The sequence below is a fragment of the Mus caroli genome, unplaced genomic scaffold, assembly GCF_978045245.1.
Source record: "Mus caroli unplaced genomic scaffold, Mus_caroli_1 scaffold_1, whole genome shotgun sequence".
Classification (NCBI taxonomy): domain Eukaryota; kingdom Metazoa; phylum Chordata; class Mammalia; order Rodentia; family Muridae; genus Mus; species Mus caroli.
The window spans coordinates 81,474,135-81,501,003 of NW_028227256.1; the positions used below are offsets into that span (position 1 = coordinate 81,474,135).

Below are 26,869 nucleotides of genomic sequence, written 5' to 3' on the forward strand. Positions count from 1 at the left end.
ACCACCACAGAATATGCATTCCTGGCTATCAAACCAGAGGACCTTGTGACCAAAGTCACCAATGAGATAGATTTACTAAAAACCCTCAAAGCTATGAACACATAGTTGCAATCTTCCATGTATTAGGATTTCTTTTCCTTTAGCAATAACTTTAATCACTGTTGTTTTTTCTTTTTTAATAGATTAAAGTATTCAGTTACCCGAGCACTCATTGAGAGATTTTTGGCAGCAAGGCTGGACAAAAAGCTCTTCTTAGCAGAAACTTGATTCCTATGAATTGGGAAGGGCTCACAGTCCCTGCTGCATACTTGAGTCGCTTGCATTTCTATCGTCTAAGACTATAGAAATCTATAGTCTAAGACTATAATCCTTCTATTAAAAAAAAAATACAGCCACATTGCCCTGTAGGTCATTAGAACAGAGTAGCTTTGTGCTGGAAAGTAAGTGTAGGGAGGAGATGACCATGGTTACTCTTGGTATACTCAGGGGTTCCTCCTGCTCAAGCCTTCCTCTTGGGTTCTGGGGCCCACCTTCACACCTTCCCCACCATTCCTCAGAATGCTCACCCAGTGCTCACTCATCTTAAATCCCTGACCAAATGTGCCTGCCTTCACCTCTTTCTCAGCTGGACTTTGCCTGATTTAACTCCTCTGTCTATTCCCAAGACAGATGCCCTTTCCCTGGACCTTCCCGGAGCCAAACCAGGCTTAGCCATTGTGTGATGAGTGCTTGCTAAGATGTTCATTGTCACAGAATCTCCTGTGTCAAATCACAATGTATCCTTTCCCTTCCTTGATTCCCCCTCAGACCTCTGAGCACCTTCAAAGCAGAGCACACATCTTAACTCATGCAAGAAACTGCAACTACATTACCATAACCCTGTCCTCACACAAAGGATGACAGCCAGCCAGTGTACTTTGGCTGACACGCAGGTGGGATTGCCAGAGGAATGAGAAGTCATTCCAAATTCCAAATGGGCCTCCAAAACATCCTATTTTGTTAGGGAAAACCAGGTCCACACACTTGAAGCTAAGTCTGAGGACTGACATATGTATCACCCCTTGGCAAGAGACTGAGCATGCACAATTATGAAACATGTTTAGTCTCAAACAAAAATAAACAGCAAAACTAATAATAATTCATACTTCTCATATTAAAAGATCAACAATTATGTTTCTGGGATTTTTTTTTATTCTAACAGGGTTCTTTCCTGAATTTAGTTTTAAAATGACCTAGACCACAATGAGTGATGTGCCAATTGTATTTCCCCATTCGACCCAAATTACTTACAATTTGTATTTGAAAGCTGAAAACCATTCATGCTTATCTCCCAGAAAGGTAGGCTAGGTAAAGACAACTAACTAAAATACTCCTGGAGGACTACTGTTTTGTATTACAGTTTCCTGGCTGTTGTTTTCTGGTTTGCAATGCTAAGGATTGAACCTAGGACCCAAGCTTACTAAGCAAGCTCTGCACCCCTGTGTTGCATCCCTGACCTTAGATGTGTTCTTTGCACTTCAATTTTGCTTTGCGGTGTCATCCTATTTCATTCAAATTCTACTTTCTTCTTGAAGACTTTCCCAGTTTTCCATCGTGACTGAGCTCACCATCTTCTGGACCATTTAAGAAACTCAGTTGCTACCTCAACCATAGCCGTATTGTTCCTTGAGCATGCTGGCCTAGGCCTGCTCCCCTAGTGAAGTGATGGACAAAGCTGGGGAAACTTGGATTCAGCTCATGTCTGCATAAATCACAGTGCAAGAGAAGCACTTGAACTCCCTGTTCACTCTTTAAGAAACATGTAACAAAAGACAAGGTTTTATCCAAAAAATAAATATCATTCCTTCAGCAACAAAGATACTATGTGACCAAACCTCTAACCTGGTGATATAATTTCTAAGACATTATCCACTCCCCCTAAACTCAGAAGGTATAAAAGTTAAATGGACAAAAATATTCGTGGTAGAGTCATTTATCACGGACCCATGTCAGGTACGGTCAGTAAGTCACCAAATGAGCTGTGTAACAAAGGGATTGGTAAATATTCCTTCATGGGAACATTATGTAGCCATTTAAAAATAAAACCAGAAAGACTTCCCAGCATTGTATAAATTAAGTATGATTATCATGTTGTGTGCCAGCACAATACAAAATTACAAGTATGTACAATTAGAATGAAAACGACAACAATTATATATTGCTTTTGTGAGCATTCTTAATCACTGGCATGTTTTCATAATTAAAAACTGAAATGCTTTCTTTCTAACTTTGTCACTAAGAATCCCAAACAAATATTGAATAATCATTACATTTATTCTGCTATAAAGAAATAGAAATTAATCCAACGTGAAGCTATACCTTGACTTTCTGATACTCTGAGGCTATGAAATTCGCCTCACATTCATGGGGAATGTTCCTTTAAGAGCTAGGCATCATCATTGCAGACAATGGTTTCTGGGTCATGATGCAGTTTGGACTGTCTGTCCATTCTTGCACCAGAAACATATGAATGTAGTAGTACTTGTAGCATTGTGATGGGTTTTCAGACCTGCAGAAGTTTCACCCTGTTTCCCTTTTCACACATTCTTAGGGCTCTATGTGCCTAACTTCCCATTACCCTTGTGCAGTTATATTAATGTATAATAACTAAAAAAATAAAAACAAAAACAAAAAAATCCAAACCAGCCACTTAGAAAACACATAGGGTATGAAGTTAAAGCCAAGCCATCAGCTATTAAAGTTCTAACTCCAAACAACTACTAGTAGCATTGGTGTCAGCCTATCTGGGTGCTTACTATACCACTTATACTGATTTTTATGCATGAATACCAGTGGCATAAATGCTTCTGCAGACAGTTGCATTGCCCATTCTGTAGGGAGAGTAAGGCAGATGATTGCAGAGATGATGTTCCGACCCTTGCTTTCCCGTTAGAGTAAACAAAAGAACTTGCCCCTCTGTCTCTTGTCAACTTTATCTACCTTCCTCTCCTCCTTCCCATCAGCCCTTACTCTCACTTCTAAAAGCCCTGCCATTTGCTGCACGTTGGGTTAGCTCAGCCCTGTGTCCAGTAGTATTCACTGTGACCTAATCCCAAGTGTCTCCATAAAGAAAGCACCATTAATTAAACTTGCTTCCTGCCATGGCTTGTGTTGATTGTCAACTTGACAGGTGCTAGAGCAGTGGTTCTCAACCTTCCTAACACTGTGATCCTTTCATCCAGTCCTTCAATGTTGTGGTGACCCCCAATCATAAAATTATTTCCATTGCTCCTTCATTACTGCAATTTTTGGTAAGGTTATAAATCATAATGGAGATATCTGATCTATAGGACATGAGAAATACTGTTCTGGCACCACTGAAAAGTCTTTGGGTGTGTCTGTGAAGAAGTTTCTAGACACAAAGACCCACCCTAAATGTGAGCAGTACCTCTCCCTGGGTGAGAGTCCTAGACTGCATGGAAAGAAAAAAGTGGGCAGGGCACTGGCTCTCATCTCTCTCCACTTCTCTAGTTAAATTTATTATTAGTTTGCATGCATGTGTGTGTGTGTGTGTGCGCGCGCGCGTGTGCGCACATGTACACATACTCATGCATGGATTAACCAAAGCCATGGCATACATTTAGCAGTCAGAAGACAACTTTGTGGAATCACTTGTCTCGCTCTACCTTGATGTGGGTTTCAAGACTGAGTGCCGGTTTGCAGGCTTGTGTGGCAAGCACCTTTTCCTGCTGAGCCACCTTGCCAGTCCATTTAATAATATTATTTGTCAGTAGACAGAGCCAGGAGAAGCCCAAAGAGAAGGGGGAGGAAGGATGGCAGGAGCCAGAGTGGCCAAGGACATGAGAACACTGCCCACAGAATTAACTAAACAGGGTTCAGGGGATCACAGAGACTGAAGAGATTAATAGTCCCGGACCCTGTGTGGGCCTGAGCCAGGTCTTCTGCATATACATTGAGGTTGTGTAGTAGTTTGGTGTTTTTATGGGACTCCTAACAGCGGGAGTTTGGTTTCTCTGATTCTTTTTCCTTCATCTGTGACCCCTTTCCTCCTACTGGCCTGCCTGGTCCAGCCTTGATATGAGGGTTTGTACCTAGTCTAGTTGATATCACAAGGAGCCCTGTGCTTTTCTGAAGGGAAGCAGAGGAGCAGTGGATCTGGAGGGGAGCGGGGGTGTGGGATGAGGGATGGGAAGAGTGGAAGGAGAGGAAATTATTATCAGGATATAATGTATGAGCGAAGAATAAAGGGAAAATAAACAAATCGGGTATTTGGTTTTCCTAACTGTTATTTTCATTTTATTTTCTCTCTGTGTGAGTGCATGTGCAATGTGACCAGCTAACCCATATTCTTCCCACCGGGCTTCCTCTGCCCATGGATGCCATCCTCACTCTGTGAGCCTGAGCAAACCCTTTCTTCCTCAGATTGCTTCTATCTGATATTTTGTCACTGTCAGATCTATGTCACCAACAGAGGAAACTGGTACCAAAAGAAAAAGCAGTTTCTATGATAAATCTGACCAATTGTTATGAATTATATGATACATCAGAGAATTTCTGGAGTCTGGCTTGCAAGATGAATGTGTCAGTTAAGTTCCAAGGCCTTTGAGGCTGGCTTGCAAGACAAACATGGAAGGGTTTGGAATTTGTGGCTAGCAAACCTGTAGAAGACTATGAACAAACTTGCCAGACCATTCCACCAGGAGTTTAGAAGATCATAATATGGAGAGAAGTGTAGATCATAGAAACTTGGCTCATAAGATTCTAGAGGGGTACAAAGATTCTACCAGGAAGTTCTCTAAGCAATTCATGTTATAGTCTAGGAAACAATCTGGCTGTATCCTTTCTATGTCCTGGGGAATTAAAAGAAATTAATTACTAACTCAGTGGATTGATTTGTTTGGTAGAGAAAATTACTACAAGATGGGATTGTAATTGGGCTGTGGTTATGGCCACTGCTTGCTCCTCTCACTCATCCCACCACACATGGAAAGCTGTGCCTTGTGAAAATGCAGATTTGATTAAAAGGCATAGGCTAAACTGTGAATATCATTAAAGAGTAGGTTCACGGCTCAAAATCCACCACCTGTGAAGGATGGTGTATGCAACGGCAGTCCTACAGGGACAGGCTCCATCCTGAGAGGACAGCGCTTCACAGTATTAGCTGTATAGAAAATGCAAGATTGGGAGGTTCATGGAGTTTGGGGCCAAAATCCTAGAGAGCCACTAACACTGTGCGATATATGGCAGGGTTGGAGTTCTTGCATGAAGCTGTGAAGATAAAGCCTGCTCCAGCAACAAGAAAGGTAATTAATGCTTGGTCTACTCTTAGGTCTTTAACACAAGTGTGTGACTCCTCCACCTCATAGAGACTAAATTAAAATTATAGAGAACTTTACTGCAGCTTTGGAATGCCCCCTCATGAGTCCCTATCATCTGTCCCCATGTAATCCCCTCTCCTTAAACCTGAACTTCTGTTCCAGAGCATATTGGAAAGTTCAGAGCTTCTAAAGACTCATCTAGACTTCCTAATGAGCTTACTTGGAAAAGCTCATCCTAGGTGGGTCTGCCCTGACTGCAGAGGCCACTAAGGGGATCCAGATCTTCGCTGACACTGAGAATCTGGATCCACAGAAGAAGCAAGCCGTTCTAAATTCTACAGCCGGAGGAAAGGATGTGAACTCTACCCAGCCCGGAGGGTCCTTGTGAATGTATCCTTCCCAATTCCGGCCTTAGATTATTAGAGCTCAGGCTGTTCCTTACACAGTGGTCTGAGATACCCTGGGCATGACACCCCTTAAGCCATGCCTGGACTGACAGAACTAATATATATTTAAAGTGGTGTCCTAAGTGACTGGTGTACTGTAAGCCTCTGTGTGGCAGCAGCTAGCTGATGTAGCAGTTGCACCTATTTTAAGCGATCCTCTTCACCATTAAATTCACACAGTCGCCTCGCTCTCATCCATCTGGGTCACTCCCTGCTTTTAAATCCATGTTCCCACCTCCTTCCTGTTCTTCCCCTTCCACTATCCAAATGTCTCCTGAGGACACTTCTTACAAACACAGTCCCAAAAACGTAGCGTAATATCAGGGTTTCCAAATGCTTGAATGTACAGTGATTTCTTCCTTTTATGCATGTGTGTATGTATGTGGGCATGCTGGGATATGTGCAGGTGCATGTGCATATGGAAGCCGAGGGACAGCATCAGGTATCAGCCTCAGAAATGACATCCATCTCATTAGAGGTGAGGTCTCTCATTAGCCTGGAATCCATCAAATAGGCTAGACCAGCAAGCCTGTGTGGCCCAGAGGCTCCTGTAGAGACAGGAGCTTCCCTGGACTAAGATGACAGCTGTTTTTATGTGCATTCTGGAGGTTGACCACAGGTCCTTGCACGTGCGAAATAAGCCCTTCACCAATGAACTATCTTTCCTTTGTCCTCTAATTTAGGTGCTCTTCTGACAACCAGTCCTTTACCATTCTAAACATGGCTGTCATGTGGCCTGCTACCCCAGTCCTCTCGCTGTTTCTATAACCCATGTAAAGTTTCACAGAATACTCTGGTCAGCCAAGGAGTTAGAACTTCTACCAGGAAGTGGCAACTCACAACTTCTGTTCACTGGGCACCTTGCATCTCTCCCACTTTCCAGCCAGGTTTCTTCTACTCCCTGAGTCCTGCCATAGTCATGTCGTGCTGGCCCGTTCTTTCTCTTTCTGGAGCCTCTGTCCTCAGAGCCCCTGTATAGCTTTTCTCCATAGCTCCTATCTCTTCTCAGATGACTTTTTTATCCCTTTGTATTTTTATGTCTATCAGGAAATAGTTCCACCCTTGGACTTCCTGGATCCAAATTCAATTCTGAGTAAGACACATCACGTTTTACTTGCCCTCTTTGGGTCTTTAGAGACTCATTTTGTTTTCTTCTTCTTTGAGTTCTTGGTATAAGCTCCCTGCCCTGCAGGGGCTGAAGGAGGATATCAAGTCAGAAAGGTGAAACTGGATTGGCAGCCAGCTGAGGCCTGTCTTCTGTGGCCTAGAGAGGCCTCTCAGTCTAGACATCTCAGGGCCTGCTGGTATGGGGAGGATAAAACTAGTCTCACCCAACCACACAAGAATGGAATAGGGTCTCTGGACTATGCAATTCTCTTAAAGAGCAGCCAGTTTCCCTGAACGGAGGAGACGATTCTGCCTCCTGGGATCACATGCAGTATGTCCACAACACACCATTCAACTCCACAAACTCAGGGGTTATTTTGCACCCCTGAGTCATCAGATCCTCAAGTCTCAGATCTCTGTGGAATCCTACCTCCTCTTCTGACTCTAACATGAGTCTCCCAGCTCCTATCACACCCCTTAAGAACCTCGTCTTCAAACAACCTCCTCCCCTCCAGGAATCAAAAAACATTGACTATGGGCTTTAGCTGTTCTCTTTCTAGAATATTCACTCTGTTACACTAGGAGATGCATTTGTGCGTATGGTAAAGGCAGCGTTGAACACTGCAGACAAACTGAGAACAAGGTAATTACAGGGAAATCCTCAGACAGGATTAGGAAATCCTAACCCTGGAAGGTCCAGGCTCAGAGCACATAAAGAAGCACAGAGCCACTAACAAGGGACAGAATAACACTCTAGCAATTATCATTTCAGATAAGCGTACAAAGGAGAGTTCTCATAGGCACACCTGAGATTGTGCCAGAACTCTTGGGACCCACTGTAAGCCTAGAATTAAAACTGTAAAGCTAAGATGCAGGGAGTTATGAGAGATTTGCTGGCAAGTGCTGATTTGAGCTCAAGTTCTGAAAGCCATGGCTCACAGCAGGGGAAGAGGAGGTGAGGGAGGGAGACTGGGTATATTTGAAGATTTTTACACATCATAATTTTCTTTTACCCTATATGGGTGGGGCCTTGTGTGTGTTTGGGGTAATAGTTTGATACAAGGCTTTTGAAGAAGTGCCATGACTTTAGAGCAATAATATAGACAACTACATTGAGAATGTATGGAAAAGTTAACATCACAGCCTTTGAATTTTCAGGGACATGAGTAGGCTTTTATATGCAACTATATTTTTCTTGCTTAGTAAGGACAGTATAAGCTAGAGGTCAAAGGTAAAAGAGTAGATAGGAAAACATATATATTCAGAATACATTTGCCTAGTGTTTGGCTACTTATAAAGATGAGAACTGCTCTACAATCTAAATAGTATTGGTAGTTTTAATTGTGTGAAGCCCATACTAACCCTATAACTGAAAGATATGAAAATCTCAGTATGCATCATTTTTTGTACTTTACACAGAGAAAACCAAAATCCATTTGAGAGCTTTGTCTGGGCTCAGCAGACCTGTGGCATGATTAAGACGAGCTAATTAGACCACTAGATTTGTTGTTCTTTTATTCTTCTTCTCAGTATCAAATGAATTTCCCTCTTTCTCCACGTTCTGATAGATCCCCAAGCTGAAAGGTCATGAGGATAAACCAACATGTCTGTCCCTGTGGCTTTGAAGAAGTGGGTGCTTTTCGGTTGTCACTGGGTATCCCATTCCAAATGAAACCAGCAGATAATGCTGTGCGTTACCACATGCACCCAGAGCATCTCACTGAGTGTGCCAGTCCCTAAAGCTTTCCACAAAGATCAGAAAAGAGAGGAAGGTCTGTGAAAGAGAAGCAGGAAGACACAGATGGAGGCTATCAAGGAAGCAGTGAAAGGAGTTGAAAGGTTAAGGGGAACGGACATAAATAGGGACACAAAAGTATTTGAAAAATCTAAAGCCAGCCCTGGTGCTCTGGAGTAGAAAACTATGCAACAGCTAGTGAGCCGCTCTCCCAGGGCAGCTGCTGTGAGCTATGGCTGTCAGACTGAAGCATCTGGGCTTACATGAAGCCACACCATCTCTATACACCATGGCTAGAAGCCAAGTTAAAGGCATTGAGAAGGGCTTGAGGAACTGAACCACACTGGCCAGCTCATGATGATAACATTGCCATCTGTCTTGTGAGGCTGTTGCTGGCGGGATTCAGTGAGTTAATGCACGTGCATGCTTAGAACATGATCCACACACTTCAACTCTCCCGTCAATGTCAGCTGCTTTTCCAGAGTGACATTAACAGGCATCTAATCAGATGAGCGTTTACCTCCCAGCTGACTTGTTTAATAAGAACTCACTTCTTTGCTGATACATGAGGCTCCGCCAGCTCCCACCAAGGGCATCCTGTCTTCACCCACCAGGTCATGGAGAACAGCTTTCTTCTTTTTTTGTTACCAGCCATGGCCTTTGACCTGTCTCTGCCAGCACACCTTAACAACCCCTTCCATTTTCTTTTACCTTTATATGCATCCAACAGAGATGCATGTACGAAAAAGAAAAGCAGGAGAGGGGGTTCTCAGCCTGAGACTTACAAATGGGTCTCCCTGGACCCATCAACCATCCCAGCCTCAGTATTTGGTTTTGATTATAGACAAATCTATGCCCCAGTTAGGGTCTTACAGGCTAAGTTGAGAGCTCTGTGTGGTGTAGTCACTTAGAGCCAAGAGAGCATGAGAAATGGCTTACCTTTATATTCCGCCAGGCACACGCACTCATAGCCATTGATGAGGTCCCGGCAGGTGGCGGCATTCAGGCAAGGGGCCGACAGGCACTCATTGTATTCCTCCTCACAGTAGAGGCCATGGTAACCTGGGGAACAGAAAGGAAAAGCTGATGTCAGATGCATCTCATAAAATCTTACTTTCTGCTGCTCTGCCAAAAGGATAACTGGATATTCCGTAGAAGCGATGGGGCCAGGCAGCAGCGAGTTTTAGGGGCCAGACCCTTGGGGGTATATGGAAATGTGAATTGTTGAGAAGCACAGCTCTTCCCATATTTCTTCATGGTCCCAGGGAAAGAAGGGATCCACTTAGCCACCTACTGGCCTCACACTTATGATTTCAAGGACTGGATAAGTCAGTCACCAAATGTGTCAACTCTGGCCATGAGAGGCACTGAGGATGGCATGCATTTCTAGCACACGATGACAAACAGCTCCTTTCAATTAGACAATTTCCATACTATTTTTCCTTGTTAGTAAGAAAAAAATGCATCTTTGCGAAGAAATATTGAAGAAGGAAGCTTCCCGTGCCCCTCCCCCATCCTCCCCAATCGAAAGAGAAATGAATACACCAGGGTTTAGCTGAAACTCTTGTGGAGACATGGGCTTGTTTTGATATTGTTTACTTGTTTGTTTAAAAACATAAATCTATATGTCGTGCAATTTCAAATTGTACTTAATATTTTAATTACTGGGGAATAATAGGAATGGAGAAAAGAAACCCAACAATTTTTATAAAGACAGCTTTTATGCTTCTGTTTTGAAAAACAGGTGTTTATTTTACAAGACAAGAAGACACCATTCTCCGGGATGCGGCATTATGCTGTTTCCAACTTTCAAAAACACGTGTTACTGCCAATTTGCAGTGAAACCAGGCCACTCTTGTCTGGCCCTGTCCAAACAATGAGAACCATGTGAGTGCTTTCAAAATTCGCTCTCTGCCTATGTTTGTTCTGAATTCAGATAAGCAGAAAAAAAATAAACCTTTGCACAAGTGGGAATTGGAAATGCTGGGTGTCCCCACCCTAAGCCTCAGCCTTTCTGATGCACAAAAGGCCCTCCACTCAGAGTCCTGTTCGGATGAACTAGTGTGCCCCATGCTTTGTTTCCTGTGCCTTCCTCAAAAGTAGGTTAAGCTCATATTTGCATTATTAACAGAGCACTTTGCAACTGTGTTACCATCGAGGTTATTTTGGAACCACTTTCCAAATTTAGGTGGTGATAATGGTCCCTTTGAGACAACCTTGACCTACCTAAGACAAGCCCACCATGGGTTTTTGTCTCTTCTTCTACCTTCCCCTACTCTCTGTAATCTTAGGAAAGCATCTTCCATGACTCTTTATCAGGTTATCTCAGTCATCAGCCATCTAAGAAGAAGGTCACAGCTAATAGTGATTTTGTCACCCAGAGGACATTTGGCTTGTTATCATGATGGGTATGGGTGCTGTTACTGGTATCAACTGAGGAGAGCTGGCTCAGCATCCAGGAGTACACAGGAATGGAAGTCTTAAGCTAAAGGCTGCAACAAGCATTACCCTACAAGCAGAATCCATCCCAGACAATTTTTGCAAATAAAGTTTTATTGAGATGCTGCCACATCCATCCATATTGGCTGTATCTGTATCCATACTGTGACAGTGGAAACCCAGCAGCCTACAAATCGTAAGGAGTTACTGTCTAACTCCTTATGGAGTTAGTTACACCATTGCCTACACTTATTAATGTCATATTCCAGAAATCAATGCCAAGAACTATTAAGGATTCCCTAGCTGTTTTCTTCCAACAGTTTTCTAGCTTAACATCTTATATTTAAACCTTTATTCCAAGTTCACTTGATTTTCGTGTGTCGTAAAATACTAGTAGTGGTGGACAGGTAGATCAGCATCACTAGTGATCAAGGAAGCAAAATTAAAACTACATGGAGAAACCACATCACACCTGTTAGGATGTGCATCAAAGAAAGAAAAAAAAACAGATAACTACAAGAGCTGTTGATGTTGACAAGTTAGAATTTATCTTAGTTCTCTTTCTTGTTACTATGATAAAAATACCAGACAAAAACAACTTAAAGGAGAAAGGATTTCTTTGGCTCATGATTCAAGGACACAGTTCATCACTACAGGTCAGTCACAGGTGTAGGGGCTTAGAGAACCTAGTAACACCCATAGTCAAGAGCAAAGAGCAATGAATTAATGCATGTATGCTAGTGCTCAGCTTACTTTCTCCATTCTTACAACAACCCAGCAGCCCCTTCCTAGGGAATGGTGCCACCCACAGTAGGTAGGTCTTCACACTTTAATCCCTGTGATCAAGATACCCATTGGCTAACCTGGCTTGGACAATCTTTGACTGAGACTTTCTTTCTAGATGATTCTAGATTGTGTGGACAATTAAACTCTTGTGTAATGTTGGTGGAGATACAACATGGACCAGCTGCATGGGAAAGAATATGCAGGTTCTTAAAGGGTTAAAAATAAAAATGCTATATGATTAGGCAATCCCATTTCTGGGTGTTTATCCATTAGAATTAAAAGCAGAATCTCAGAGAAATATTAGCACTCTCTCTATCCATTGCAGCATAATTCATAATACCCAAAAGATGGCAACAACCTAACCTTCCACCAACAGTTCAGTGGCTAAAGAAAATGTACTGTGTCCACGCAACAGAATGCTATTTGGAATTTTAAAAGAAGAAGAAGAAGATCCTATCATTAACTGTAACATGGATTATCTAGACATCCATGCCAGTCATGATAGAACAAACTCTTCACAGTCCTACAGTTAGAAGTCAAACTCACAGAAGCGAAACATGGAATGATGGTTTCCAGGGGTTTGAGAAAGGGAAATAGGCAGCTGCTGAACAATGTGTAGTGTGTTTCAGTGATGTAAGGTAAATCGACTCTAAGGATGTGGTGCACAGCAATGTGCAGATGACAAGCACTTCTGCAGTGCACCTTTAAAATCATGTTAAGAAGGTAGACTTCATGCTGTATGTTTTTTATCACAATAAATACTTCATATTTAAAGAACTAAGGGCTGGGGAGATAGCTCAGCCATGTAAATTGCTTGCCTTGCAAGCTCAAGAACTGAGTTTATTCCCCAGAACTCACATGAAGAAAAAAACTAAAACTAAAAATGCCAGGCAAGGTGGCACCCATTCGTAATCCCAATGCTAGGGAGGTAGAGACAGATGGATCCCTGCAGCTTGCTGGCCAGCCAGCCTAGCCTACTTGGCGCATTCCAGGCCAGTGAGGTACCCTATGTGCTGGCTGAAATATGTCACCTTGACACAAGCTATAGCCATCTGAGAAAAGGGAACCCCAATTGAGGAAATGCCTCCATAAGGTCAGACTGTAGAGCAGCCAGCCTGTAGAGCATCTTCTTCATTAGTGATTGATGTGGGGAGGGCCCAGACCATTGCGGGTGATGAGACCCCTGGGCTAGTGGTCCTGGGTTCTATAAGAAAACAAACCAGGAAGCAGCTCCCCTCCATGGCCTCTGCATCAGCTCCTGCCTCCAGGTTCCTGCCCTATTTGAGTCCCTGTCCCAGTTGCCTTCAATGATAAACAGTGATGTGGATGCACAAGCCAAATAAACCCTTTCCTCTTCACCCTGCTTCTGGTCATGGTACTCACAGCAATAGGATCCCTAACTAAAACACCTTGTCTTTAAAAAAGAAATAGACAGTGCCTAAGAAACAACCTAACTCACCTCCACACTCCATGCACATATGTGCACATGTACTTGCACACATGCAAACATACAAAGAGAGAATTAAGTGTCTTTTGGCTCTTTTTCCTAATTATAAGAACATATTTTTATGATGCTGGGGATATAGCTCAGTTGACAAGTTGCTTGCCTTGTAGACACCAAGCCCTGGGTTTGATCTCACACCTACAAAAAGGACCTTTATATGCCAATGTGAGACTGTCCTGGGTAGCACTGTTCCAACTGTTTGCTCTCCCGGGGGATCTCTTATCAGTCAGGAAGGATAATCCATGGCTCTGCACGCACCCTTGCCCTTTAAAGTGAGGTGTCATTTACACAGACAAAAACCCGAAGCAAGTCTCACGAAATTATCTATAATTATTTTGTAATTTGCAAATAGTGCAATTATCTTCCAATAGCATCATAAAAAGCAAACGTGAACGTTATTTTACATATGTAATTAAGCTGGTAGTGTTTTTCTTTCTTGCCTGGGTGTGTGTGTGGGGGGGTTGGGGTTAAGGTTTCATATTCTAAAATTGTTTCTTCAGAGACAGTAACATTTAAATGCCTTTACAGAAATGTCAAGGCACCCTTTCCATGAGTTGCCAAAGAACCCTAAATTGTACTGTTTGAATTAAAAGGCATTCCTTCCAAAAGAAAAGGTCTCTGGGAAATGAGGCGGCCACCTCCTGCTGATAATTAATTCAGGCAAACAAATTAGTCCAGGGCACTAAGCCCAGGGTCTTAGGCTAGTCCAAGGAATTTACAAAAAAAAAAAAAAAAAAAAAAAAAAAAAGGTGGGGGGGACTGAGATGTGGTTCCTGGGAGTAAGGACACTTGCTCCACAACCATGGAACCTGAGTGTGGATCCTAGCACCCACATTTAAAAAGCCCAGTGAGACAGTGCATACTTGTGACCTCAGCACTGTGGGGCAGGGGCAGACAGGGAGTTCACTGGGGGTTAAAGACCTCCAGCCTAGCTCCAGACTCAGTGAGAGTGATGAAACAGGACACCTATAGGGCATGCGCACAGGCAGGTGGGCAGGCCCTTACCCCCTTACCACATCAGCTATACTGATCGCTCAGTGAACTCCAGAGATTTGCCTATCTTGACCTTGCTTACACCCGCAATGCTTGGGCTACAGCTACCTGCTGCTTGCTGTTCTTGGCTCTTTACACAGGTGCTGGGGATCTGAACTCTGGTCCTTAAGCATGTGCAGTAAGCACTGAGCCATCTCCTCAGCCCTGCAATGTGAAGTCACTACCCTACTCTCAACTGATCTTCATCTTATGATCTGGAACTGCCTGAAGTCTTCAGCTGAGTTCTTCATACTTTTTCTTCGACTAGAACAGAAGCCTGGCAGCTGGGGCTGCAGTTGCAGTGTTCACAACCATGCTGATGGCTTCTTGGATGGGAAATCTACCAAATCATCACAGTTTTACTGGATCCAAACCCTATTAATAGGTCACTGTACCTATGACATTCCAGGCTTCCCCACCTTGAGAGTCATGGACTGATCTTCCCAGGGGCCCCAGACACTAGGCTGTATAACAAGACCTCTACCTGCAAGGTTCTCAAAGTCCAGTAGCGTTGGTGTCAGGCCCTGTGGTCAATTGAATGAGAATGGCCCTTACAGTTATACATTTGAATGTTTGCTCCCGAGTGAGTAGACTGTTTGAGAAGGATGAATCTGTGTGATCTTCTTGGAGGAAGTGCATCACTGAGGGTAGGCTCTGAGGTTTCCAAAGCTCACACCAGGCCCAGTCTCTTTTCCTACCCCATGCCTGAGGATCAAGATGTAAGTAAGCTCTCAGCAACTGGTCCAGTGCCACGTCTGCCTGCCATCATAATTCCCCACCTTGAGAGTCATGGACTGATCTTCCAAAATGGTAAGCAAGCCTCAACTAAATGCTTTCTGTTATGAGTGACATTGGTATCTCTTCACAGCAATAGAATGGTAACTAAGACAGGCCCGTGTCTGTGTGTGTGTGTGTGTGTGTGTGTGTGTGTGTGTGTGTGTGTGTGTGTTATTGTTGAATCTTTATTAACTGAAGGGAAGTATGTAGCTCAGTTAGTAGGCTACACTGTCTAGTATGCATAAAGCCCTGGATTCTACTCCTTCAGTCCCACATGAATCAGGCATGGTACACTATCCCAGCACTGGAGGCAGAGGAGACAGAGGCAGGAAGAAGTTTAAAGGCATCTTCAAGTACCCAGTGAAAGCCAGCCCAGATATAATGAGACCCTACACAGTGAGTTCAAGGCCAACCTTGACCTAATGAGACCCTAAACAGTGAGTTCAAGGCCAGCCTAGAGACCTTTTCCCAAAAACAAAGCACCACCAACAGCAAAACGGGCACAACCCATACCAATTCATAGAGGAGAAACTAAGAGTCAAGAGGGTAGAGAAATGATCAATGTCATACAATAAATCCTAAGTGTTCTTCCAACTTCCCCAAGATGTCCCAAAACACATTGCCTAGTACGACTCTTTGCTCAGGCAACCATAGCAAAACAGCACAGACTAGATCAATTAAATAACAGAAACTTAATTCTCACAGTTCTGCAGAATGGAACTCCATGGCCAAGGGCATCAGGTTGATCTGTCTTAGCTTTTGTTGTGTGCCCATGCCCACAAGACTTTTCCTCTACCTGTGAACACTGCTGGCTGCTGGGGTATTTCATTATAGCTACTGTACTGCAGCCCTATCCTTGGGGCCTGATTGAACTTTAATAATGTGTGTGTGTGTGTGTGTGTGTGTGTGTGTGTGTGTGTGTGTGTGTGTGTGTGTGTGCACGCGCGCGTGCATGCATGTGTGCATGCTCTTGCATATATGTATATGCTTATGAGTGTGCATGTATATATGAGAGTGTGCGTATTTGCATATCCGAGGCCAGAGGTCAACCTGCTGCTTACCGTGTTTTTTGAGACAGAGTTACCTGGCTAGCCAATAAACCCCAGAGACCCATCCATCTCACTCCCTAGAACTGTGTGAGCCATCATTTGGGTTCTGAGCACCCAGCTCAGGCCCTCATGTATCCACAGCAAGCATTTCCCATGGGAGCTGTCCCCCCAGCATCTTTAATCACTTCTTTAAGGGCCCTATCGCTATATACAATCACGCTGGAGTCAGAGCTTCAAAACCTGAGTTGGGGAGGGATATAATTCAGTGTCTAACATCCCAATTTAGGGTTTCTTAATCATGTCTCTGCAGTACTCTCCCCCCTCATGTCAAGTTGTGATTTTTGCAGTTTCGTTGGCCCACAGTAGATTGTGCCCCAAGAACTTGACATGGAAAGTTACAGAAATAAACTGTAAGGTATAAATCACATTCCCTTCTCAGTAGCATGAAAAAGTCCCACATCATCTCTCTTCATCATGTGTGGGACATGAATCATGCCTGTGTACCTGTGCTGAACCCCACAGAACAGTCCATTCTCTGAATAAGTTGCAAATCTAGGGACAGTTGAATACTATTTGGAAGAAAAGTTATATTCAACTGAACATGTACAAAATTATTTTCTTGTTTTACTCCCTAAATAATACAACAAAACAACTAATTACATAGTGTTTAATAATATCAGGAACTAGAAATGGTTTAAATATACAAAAAGAAGCACACAGATTGTATGCAAATACAGTATTTCTTAAAAGCACTTGGGCATCTCCAGAGCTTGGATGTAACATGTGTATGCTGGAACCAGACCCTGCAGATACTGAAAGACGATCATTTAGGAAGAGTTTGGTACATGGTATCAGGCCAACCACTGGGGACTCGAAATATATTCCAATATAGGTGGGAGGGGGACAGAAAACAGGACACTGTATTGATATTTTGGAGCATAGCATACTTCATTGTCGGGTGCTTTCCTATGAACTGTAAAGTGTCAAGCCCACCCTGACTTCTGTTCTCTGGATTTTAGTAACACTCTTATTCCAGATGTAATGACCAAATGCAATGATCAAAGTGTTTCCAGTCATTGTCTGACGGGAGGGAAGATTTTGTTTTGAGAACTACCATCCTAGATCATCTAAGGTGAGGATGATTTTAAATGAGCAAAGGATACAGTTTTCAGTCTGTTACAAAGAGTGAACATGAAATTATCAGAGAAGAAGAGACTTACTAGCAGTCCCCAAATTTCATCTGCCACTGAAATATGGTTATATCACCCTTGAGTGACTCTCTCTGGAAAAGCTGTTTTACCTAGAGAGCTAAATTTATACCAAACAATGGGATTAGGGTGAGAGTGGGCATAGCACCCCTATTGGTGTATCTGAGGTACTGAGAAGTCTACTGCAGTTTTGCCACTGGGCTGAATGTGATGTTAACTCTTCTCAAGTTGACTGTATTGAGAGCTGTCTCCAGGACTAGTAAAGCAAGTGTGCAGGAGGACACATCAGAGAAGCTGTACAAGGAAAAGAAGAACTAAAGGAAAATGACTAGCTCAACTGTGATTAACAGCATCCCTAGACTGGGGGAACTATGGAAGTGAAAGAGGAAACAGTGTCTTAGTGGCTAGTTGCTGTGAAGAGACACCACGGCAAGGCTTATGAAAGAAAGTGTTTGATTGGGGTTCGCTTACAGTTTTCTAGGGTTAGACCATGATTATGATGGCATGGAGCATGGTGGCACATATGCTCTGGAGCAGTAGCTGAGAGCTACATCCTGATCCACATGGGGGAAGAGAGAGAGAGAGAGAGAGAGAGAGAGAGAGAGAGAGAGAGAGAGAGAGAGAGAGAGAGAAAGAGAAAGAGAGAAAGAGAGAGAGAGAGCGTGCCTGAGTACCTGGCGTGGGCTTTTTGAAACCTCAAAGCCCACCCCCAGTGATACACTTTCTTCAATAAGACCACACCTCCTAATCCTTTCAAAGAGTTCCACTCCCTGGTGACTAAGCATTCAAATATATGAGCCCATGGGGGCCTTTCTCATTCAAACCACCACATGTAGGAGCCAGCCAATGAATGCAAGCTCTCCCTGAGAAGATGAATGTATTGTTCCTGCCACTGCCTAGGAACATCAGACTGTAATTTCTTCAGTGCCTTAATGCAGTCCACACCAGTGAATCCTCTGAGAAATTTCTCTACCTTCAGTGTCTGTGTGGGACTACAATAAGGTGGCTCTTTGAACTGAACCCAGTGAGTTCTCTGCTTCTCCTGCATACTAACAGCCACTTTGGACTATCCATCTTCCAGTTGTACAAGCCAATCCAACAAATCCCCTAACGAACACACAGGCACACACACACACACACACACACACACACACACATACACACACACACACTGCTAGTGCTATACCTATAGAGAACACTGAGAACTGGGGGTGCTCTGACCTCATCCACTCCAGCAAATGGACTGGGGTTTTCCAGGAAGGGTTTTGCCTGCTTTTCAGACAAGGAGCCCACAGCCCACCAGGAGTGACTCTCAGTACCGCAACACAGATGTCATGGGCGCTGACCAAGAGAAGAGAGTGATCCATCGGAGCACCTGCTGCTCCACTGGGAAGCAAGCCCTCCCACAGCCAGCTCCTCTTCTGCCCCCACAGGCTCCCAGTGGAAGAGGCTGCAGCCTACACTGTTTACTCCTTAGTTCTCTTCCTTGCCCAACCCATCACGTTGTCACCCTCTGAAAGATTCAAAATTCTGAGGCTCCTGTTGTAGCCAGATGGCTCTCACACGTTGTGTGACAAGTTCCAGCGACTCATCCATTCCTGTCTCATTGGGGGGAAGAAGGGGGCGATTTGTGCGCTTCGTGCTGCCTGGAAGAAAGAAACCTGGCAAGATCATCCCAATCCAGCAGCCATATGCCCAGGCCAAGCAGGCCAAGACATGCTGCTCAGACCCCAGCTCCACCTGAATTCAGGGCAAAGGCAGCTTGAAAGAACTACTTTTTATCTGTTTTGACTTTGTAGTCAAGCTGCAGTAAATGAGGCGTGAGTAAAGAAGAAATTTCTTTAAGAGGTTTTCCCCTTGTCAGGGTGAGTAGATAAATGTGAACATCCATGACTTGGATTCAAGTCTAGGCCAGTTCCCAGGACATCAAATCCTCCACTCCACCCTAGGTAGCTAAGAGGTGTAGGCATGGAGGGCATAATCCCATTATGTTCATAAGAGTGCCTATGAGCGTTCAAATTCCTGTGAAACTCACTGGTGGCAGGGAGCCCAGGGAGATGCTGGGCAATGCCTACACTTTACAGGCAGAGAGCATCCCTTCAAAAACTTGGGGTGAGAGAGACCACTGAGGAGGCTGCCAGAATGAACACAGGATCTCAACAAGAATGAAGGTGGCGCCTGAGCATTGCTAATCTACTTACAAGGTAAACCAGAAGTACCTGGTAATGGATAGGGCCTGAGGGTAGGAAGGAAGCGTCACGCCAGGCTCCTGCCTTGTTCTATATTGAATTGCTGAGCCATCATTCTGAGGGCTGTAAGAGGGGGCATCTACTGAAGCCAATTTCTGTCCTACAAACTGGCATTAGGAGGAAGAGGCTGAAGGAGGAAGTGATGGAACAGAAATGAATACAAAGCACTTTCTAGAAGCTAGCCTTAAGTGAGCAAAAGGAACTAGCAGTGTCTCCCAGAAAAACAGAAATGACCCGAAGAAAACAATGAGTTTGTTTTCATGGTTATTTGTTGAATTCATTGCCCAAACAGCAACCTAGATGCTAAAGAGACGGATCTTGTTACAGCTTATGAGAGATGTAGAGCTGGCAAGATGACTGCACAGGTAGAGGCGCTTCCCTCTGACCTCCACATATGATGTGGCATGTGTATCCATGTGTATTGTGTGCACATGTATACACACACACTAATAAAAAATTATGTAAAAACAAATCAGCAATGGAGGAGCATCAGATCAGGGGAGAGAGGGGGCAGATACATAGGATGCATGGGAGCAAGGACCCTGAAGATGTCAAGGTGAAGACAAGAAACAAGCCAAAATAGATACAGATAGAAAAGCCCAGAGTGATAAGATGGAACAGAAATTAATCCTGGACATGAAAAAATTATACCAGGTAGGGAACAGGGTCCCCCACAGAAATATTAGGAGTTCCTAAAGATCTGTATCACCTGTTGGTATGATGACCTTGGGCACTGTTCTTGGAGGGTCACCTGAAGAGGCAGGTAATGCAGAATGCAGTTTCTGAGTTTGAGAGGTGTTCAGATACTGTAGGATTCCTGGTTCCCAAGTTATCCTTTGTAAATAAAATAGTACTTGATACCACTTTCTCTTCATTAGACACATAGTTTTCTATATGTCAGTGCTGAGCGTTAAGAATTTCTGGCCCACCCAGGTGTGATTGCAGGTTAGTCCCAATGAATGATTGACATCTTCCATGAAGGTCACTCATGGGAATCTGCAGCAACAAAGGGCATATGTCATAGGAAGAGGCTTCTGTCCTGTCATCAAGATGGCATGTGCTTGACCCTGCCCATAAGATTTAGACAAAAGGGATGCACTTAGCACAGTGTGTGACAGAGAATAAGCAAGTGATCCATTTGCCATGTGGCCATGTGGCCCAAGATGCAAATATTACCTAAAGAGACAACCTAGGACACCTGTTCCTGGCTCACACACATCCAAATGCAAGAAGATTCTAAAACTATCAGATTTTGTGTATCCAGTTTTATGTTAAGGACTTTGACCCACTTGGACTTGAATTTTGTGCAGGGTAATAGATGTAGATCTATTTGCATTCTTCTACATGCAGACATCCAGGTAGACCAGCATCATTTGTTGAAGATGCTTTCTTTTTTTTTTCCATTGTACAGTTTTGACTTCTTTGTCATATCAAGTGTGCATAGGTGTGTGGGTTTACTTCTGCATCTTCAGTTCAATTCCATTGATCAACCTGTCTATTTTTATGCCAGTGCCTTGCAGTTTTTATTACTATTGCTCTGTACCACAACTTGAGTTCAGGGATAGTGGTATCTCCAAAAGTTCTTTTATTACACAGGATTATTTAGCTAACCTGGGTTTTTATTTTTTGAAGAAATAAAGAATTGTGGTGGAATTTTGAAGGGAATTGGATTGGATCTGTAGATTGCTATTAGTAGGATGGCCATTTTTGCCTTGAATACATTGGCATAGGAGACAACTTCCTGAACAGAATACCAACAGCTCAGACAGTAAGATCAAAAATTTATAAATGGTACCTCATGAAACTGAAAATCTTCTGTAAGGCAAAGGAAGACATCAAAAGAACAAAATGGCACCCTACAGAATGGGAAAAGATTTTTACCAACTCTACACCTGACAGAGAAATGACATCCAAAATTCAAGAAACTAGACATCAACAAACCAAATGACCCAATTAAAAAATGGGATGCAGAGCTAAACAGAGAATTCTTGATGAAGGGATATCTAATGGCCAAGAAGCACTATTTAGAAGAAAGAAATGTTTAGCATTCTTAGTCATAAGGGAAATGCAAATCAAATGTAAGATTACATCTTATACCATCAAAATGGCTAAGATCAAAAACTCAAGTGACAGATCATGATATCAAGGATAGCAAGGGGAACACTCCTCCCTTGCTGGTGGGAGTACAAACTTGTACAGCCACTTTGGAATCCAACTTGGCAGTTTCTCAGAAAATTGGGAATAGATCTACCTCAAGATTCAGTTACAAGACTCTTGAGCATATACCCAAAAGAAGACCCACCATGCCACAAGGACACTTGCTCAACTATGTTCATGGCAGCTTTATTTGTAATAGCCAGAAACTGGCTCAACAGAAGAATGGATAAAGAAAGTTTGGTACATTTACACAATGGAGTATTATTCAGCCATTAAAAACAATGACATCATAAAGTTTTTTCAGGCAAATGGATGGAACTAGAAAAGATCATCTGAGTGGGGTACCCAGACCTAGAAAGACAAACACGGTATGGACTCACTTACAAGTGTATATTAATCATATAGTACAGGATAACCATGCTACAAACCACAGACCCAAAGAAGCTAAATAACAAGGAGGGACAAAGGTGGACACTTGAATCATTTAAAGGAGAAACAGATTAGACTAATAGACTAGGGGTGGATGAGGGGAGAGAACTGGGGGGAGGGGGATGAGAAAAAGAGGGATGAGATGAGGAAGAGAGTCCTGAGAACAATGGAAACTCTCAGGAATCTATGAGGGTGACTAACTCAGACTCCTAGCAATGGGAGATATAAAGCCTGAACAAGCCATCTCCTGTAACCATGGAAGACTTCCAGTGGAGAGATAGGGACACTAACCTAGCCACAAAACCTTAGACTCACAGTTTGTCCTGCCTACAAGATGTACAGGGGTAAATGATAGAGCAGAGTTTGAGGGAAGAGCCAACCAATGACTGGCCCAACTTGAGACCCATGCCATGAGAGGGAACCCACTCCTGACACCATTAGTAATATTCTGCTCTACTTGCAGATAGGAACCTGGCATAACTGCCATTAGGGAGGCTTCACCCAGCAACTGATGGAAACACATGCAAAGACCCACAGCCAAACATTAAGTGGAACCTGGGAAATCTTGTACAAGGGGAGGAAGATGGATTGAAGGAGCAAGACCAAGGACACCACAAGAAAACCTACAGAATCAAGTAAACTGGACCTATAAGGGCCTACAGAGATTGAATTGACAACCAGAAAACATTCATCAGATGGACCTAGGCCCTCCGCACATATGTAACAGTTGTATAGCTAGATCTTATGTGGAACACCTAAAGTGGGGGCAGGGGCTGACTGACTATACTGCTTGCCTCTGGATCCCTCTCCACTAACCGGGCTCTCTTGTCCAGTCTCAATAGAGGGCTCTCTTGTCCAGTCTCAATAGAAGATGCATCTAATCTTACTGCAACTTGATATGCCAAGCTGGTTGATATCCATAGGAGACTTCCCCTTCTCTGAGAAGAGAAGGAGGAATAGATTGTGGGGCGATATAGAGGGACTGGGAGAAGAGGAAGGAGGGGAAGCTGAAATTGGAATGTGAAGCAAATAATTAAATAATAAAAAAGATATATTTTTAAATTTTGATTGCTCTAAAATACCACATCACATAGGCAGCAAAGGCTGCTCCCCACCCCCACCCCACTCCTACTGAAAAAATGAACAATACCAGCTCAGCACTCCACTGGACCCAGCTGGGTGGCCCAGCTCTCAAAGCAGCAGCAAAGGCCAGGAGTTTTCTAACAGGACTCTTGCTTTTTTTCTGTGCCTGTTTCAAACCCCATCTTTCCACAGCAGCATCCCCTGAGAGTAACTTCAGAGATGGATCTGGTTTCCTGCTTGGAAGTAGAATTTTGGACTCATTGCTCAATACTCAAGCCCAAGCTCTTTATTTTCTCTTTATAATGGTTCATTTTATACTCCTTAGGATGCATAGTAGTAAATAGAGAGGACATCTAGTCAAATTGGGTGAATTAAATTTGCAAAGAAAATGAAGTCATAGGGCAGGGTAATCTTTGCATTCATAAATGAAGAAGAGTTCATTTTTTCCTTCACAGATGCCTGGTTTGATCAAACATGCATTAAGATGTCTGGAAAAACATTTTCTAAAACCAACAATGATTTGCTTTAATATATTTAAAAAAACATGTCCACATTTTATAATTTTCCATAATGGTGTATGTTATTTGTGTAATATGAAGGGTATTATCATCCACACTTTCTGGATATTATGTATGTAGTACAACAAATTCAAATAGTGGTTGCATTGTAAGGGAAATGATGACCACATTCTATGGCTAATCCCTGACTGAACAGTAAGATATCAGGGAATAACAAGAAAAGGCCTAACTTCATTATGGACTTTACGGGATGAAAGAATTATCAAAGTCTATAAAGGGAAGGGCAAACCTTATTCGGATCCAGGGAGCAGCCACAACACTAGGAGGCATCACTAGTAAAGAAAATGCTTTTCAAAACAAGAATCATACTATCCAATTAGTAGGGAAGTTTTGTTTAAAATCCAGAAGTTTCTCTAGATTAAGTGTATAAATCATAAATCATATTTGAGGGGAAAATGGTAACAGCATTGTACTAGAGCGAGCCACCAGCTCTGTCTGTGATAGCAAGAAGCACACTCCTCCCAAAGCACATAAGGACAAAGAGCCACGTCGGAGATGACACCATTGATGACCTGCATGCGGATGGTGCAGTGTAAGTACAAAGAGCACTGGAAGTCGCGTGAATTCTGCAGTGAAGCTGCCTCCCAGAAGCACGTACATATGTAAAGGTGATTGTCATCTTGAGGTTTTTTTATAGTAGGATGTTGATGTAAACATGAAAGGCCTTCTCTAAGGATTTCCTGAAGGCAATCTGGGTTAACTAGGTTACAATCTAGCCATATGCCAAAAAGAAATACATGCAACCCTTTTTTTTTTTTTTTTTTTTTCTTTTCCTCTTATGACTTACATGTTGCTTTTGGCCACTAGAGGGTGGATTCTAGCTAGGATGAGCTACACTGGCTAAGTGGGGAAGGGTTTCTTAAAAGTTTAATCACAGAGGTACCATAGTCAGAAGCCTTTTATAAAAAGAATATATGGTACCAAAAGAGAAAGACCTAGCCTGCAAACTGCATTTAAAGAAGGAATATTAATCCCTTTAATAACAAAACTACACACCCAAATATTCCTTTACCTCCATTCACAATCACATTCAAATCAAATTCGCCAGTACATCCTTTGAGTATTGAACATCTGCAATGAGTATCATTCATTGTAAAGCAAACAATTCACCTCATGGACTCTGTAGAGATCACTGTTCAATGGAGATGCCTCTAAGTGTGGCCAACACAGGAGGAATTAAGAGTGGATATCATGATGAGACTGCCTTGTACAAAACGACTTGAAAGATGATTCCACTATGGCTTAGCTTAAAGTTTAGGCAAAGATGAGGAGGAAATCAGATATAGAAGACATTTCCCATGCTAGAAGTTTCTGACTGTGTGGTATTCCAGCTAAGATACTAGACCAGCAGAAAGCACTGATGATAGAGGTTGTAGTATGAGGAGCCAGGTGATGAGGTATCCACACAAACTGTGCATGTGTGTGTGTATGTGTGTGTGTGTGTATGTGTATGTGTGTGTGTGTGTCTGTGTCTGTATGTGTATGTGTGCCTGTGTATGTATCCATTTGTGTGTGTGTGTATGTGTGTCTGTGTGTGTATATCTGTGTGTGTGTGTATACACAACTGTGAAAGATTAAGGCATGGGAGCATTTTTCAAATGTTTGATTGCTTTTCATTTATTTCACAATTAAAGTTCATTTTAATTTACTGCCTTGCCAGTAGTTTGAGCAGTCCTAATCCTAAAATCTGAAATCTGAAACGCTCCCAAAGTTTGGAATAGTCTCAGAATCAGAATGAGAGCACAAGTCATAAATTTCTCATGTGACCTCACGTGATGGGCTTCAGGCAAAGTGCACAAAATTATTACAAGTTATTATATAAGGTTATCTCTACTACGCTATGAAAGTATGAACAAAAATGAATTTTGTGTTTAGACTGGGATCTCAGTCTCAGGACTTCTTATTATGTATCTGCAAATATCCCCAAATCCAGAGATCTTAAATCCAAAACATATTTAGTCCTATTAATTTAGGGTGCAAGCTACTCAGCCCCTATACTTTAATGTATCTACACTCAGTGCACTGCTGTAGTGGTTCTCATGATGCAGTTTCCAAGCAACAGCTTTACCTGGGAGACCTCAGAAACTGTTAGGGTGGGGCCCAGGCCTCTCGAAGTTCAACTGGTATGATGGTTAGCTTGACTTGTCACCTTAACACCACCTAGAATCACCTGTAAAAAGAGTATCTGTGAATGATGTTGACAGTGGGTCGGCCTGTGTGCTTGTCTTAACTAAGGTAATGAGTTCCAGGACAGCCAGGGCTATACAGAGAAACCCTGTCTCAAAGAAAGAAAGAAAGAAAGAAAGAAAGAAAGAAAGAAAGAAAGAAAGAAAGAAAGAAAGAAGGAAGGAAGGAAGGAAGGAAGGAAGGAAGGAAGGAAGGAAGGAAGGAAGGAAGGAAGGAAGGAAGGAAGGAAGGAAGGAAGGAAGAAAGAAAGAAAGAAAGAAAGAAAGAAAGAAAGAAAGAAAGAAAGAAAGAAAGAAAGAAAGAAAGAAAGAAAGAAAGAAAGAAAGATCCAGCCCACTGTGGGGGGCACCAGTCCCTAGGCAAGATGCTGTAAACTGTGCCAAGAGTGAAGATCTCAGCAGAGCACAAGCCAGGTGAGCACCAAGCATTTACTCCTTTTTGCACTTGACCATGGCTAGGGTGTGAACTGCTGTCTTTGGCTTCCCTTAGTGATGGTTGGTGATCTGGAACTGTGAGCTAGAATAAGCCCTTCCCCTCTTCAGTTGCTCTTTGTGAATGTGTTTTGTCAGAGCAACAGGGATGAAACAACTCCTAATCAGTACAAGGATAAGCTAACCCAAGTTCAGATCCAGAAGCCCAAGTATTTCCAGTTCAGCTTTTTGACCCCAGAAGCACTCCTCCCCTTCTCTTCAAAAGAATACTGTCAGGAAATTATAAACTAAGGCAGTCATTTTTACAAACCAAAAATTAAGAAACATTCTGTGATGCGGTTGCAGTATTTCCAG

General features: G+C 42.9%; 1 protein-coding gene across 1 annotated transcript in view; it reads right to left on the reverse strand.

Annotated features, from left to right (window-relative positions):
• The window catches only part of Dner (delta/notch like EGF repeat containing), a 308,211-nt gene that overhangs the window by 32,774 nt on the left and 248,568 nt on the right, over positions 1–26,869 (reverse strand). Inside the window, exon 9 of the mRNA XM_021173483.3 lies at positions 9,546–9,668. Coding sequence (XP_021029142.1) covers positions 9,546–9,668 — 123 coding nt within the window. The remainder of the gene's footprint in view (positions 1–9,545; positions 9,669–26,869) is intronic.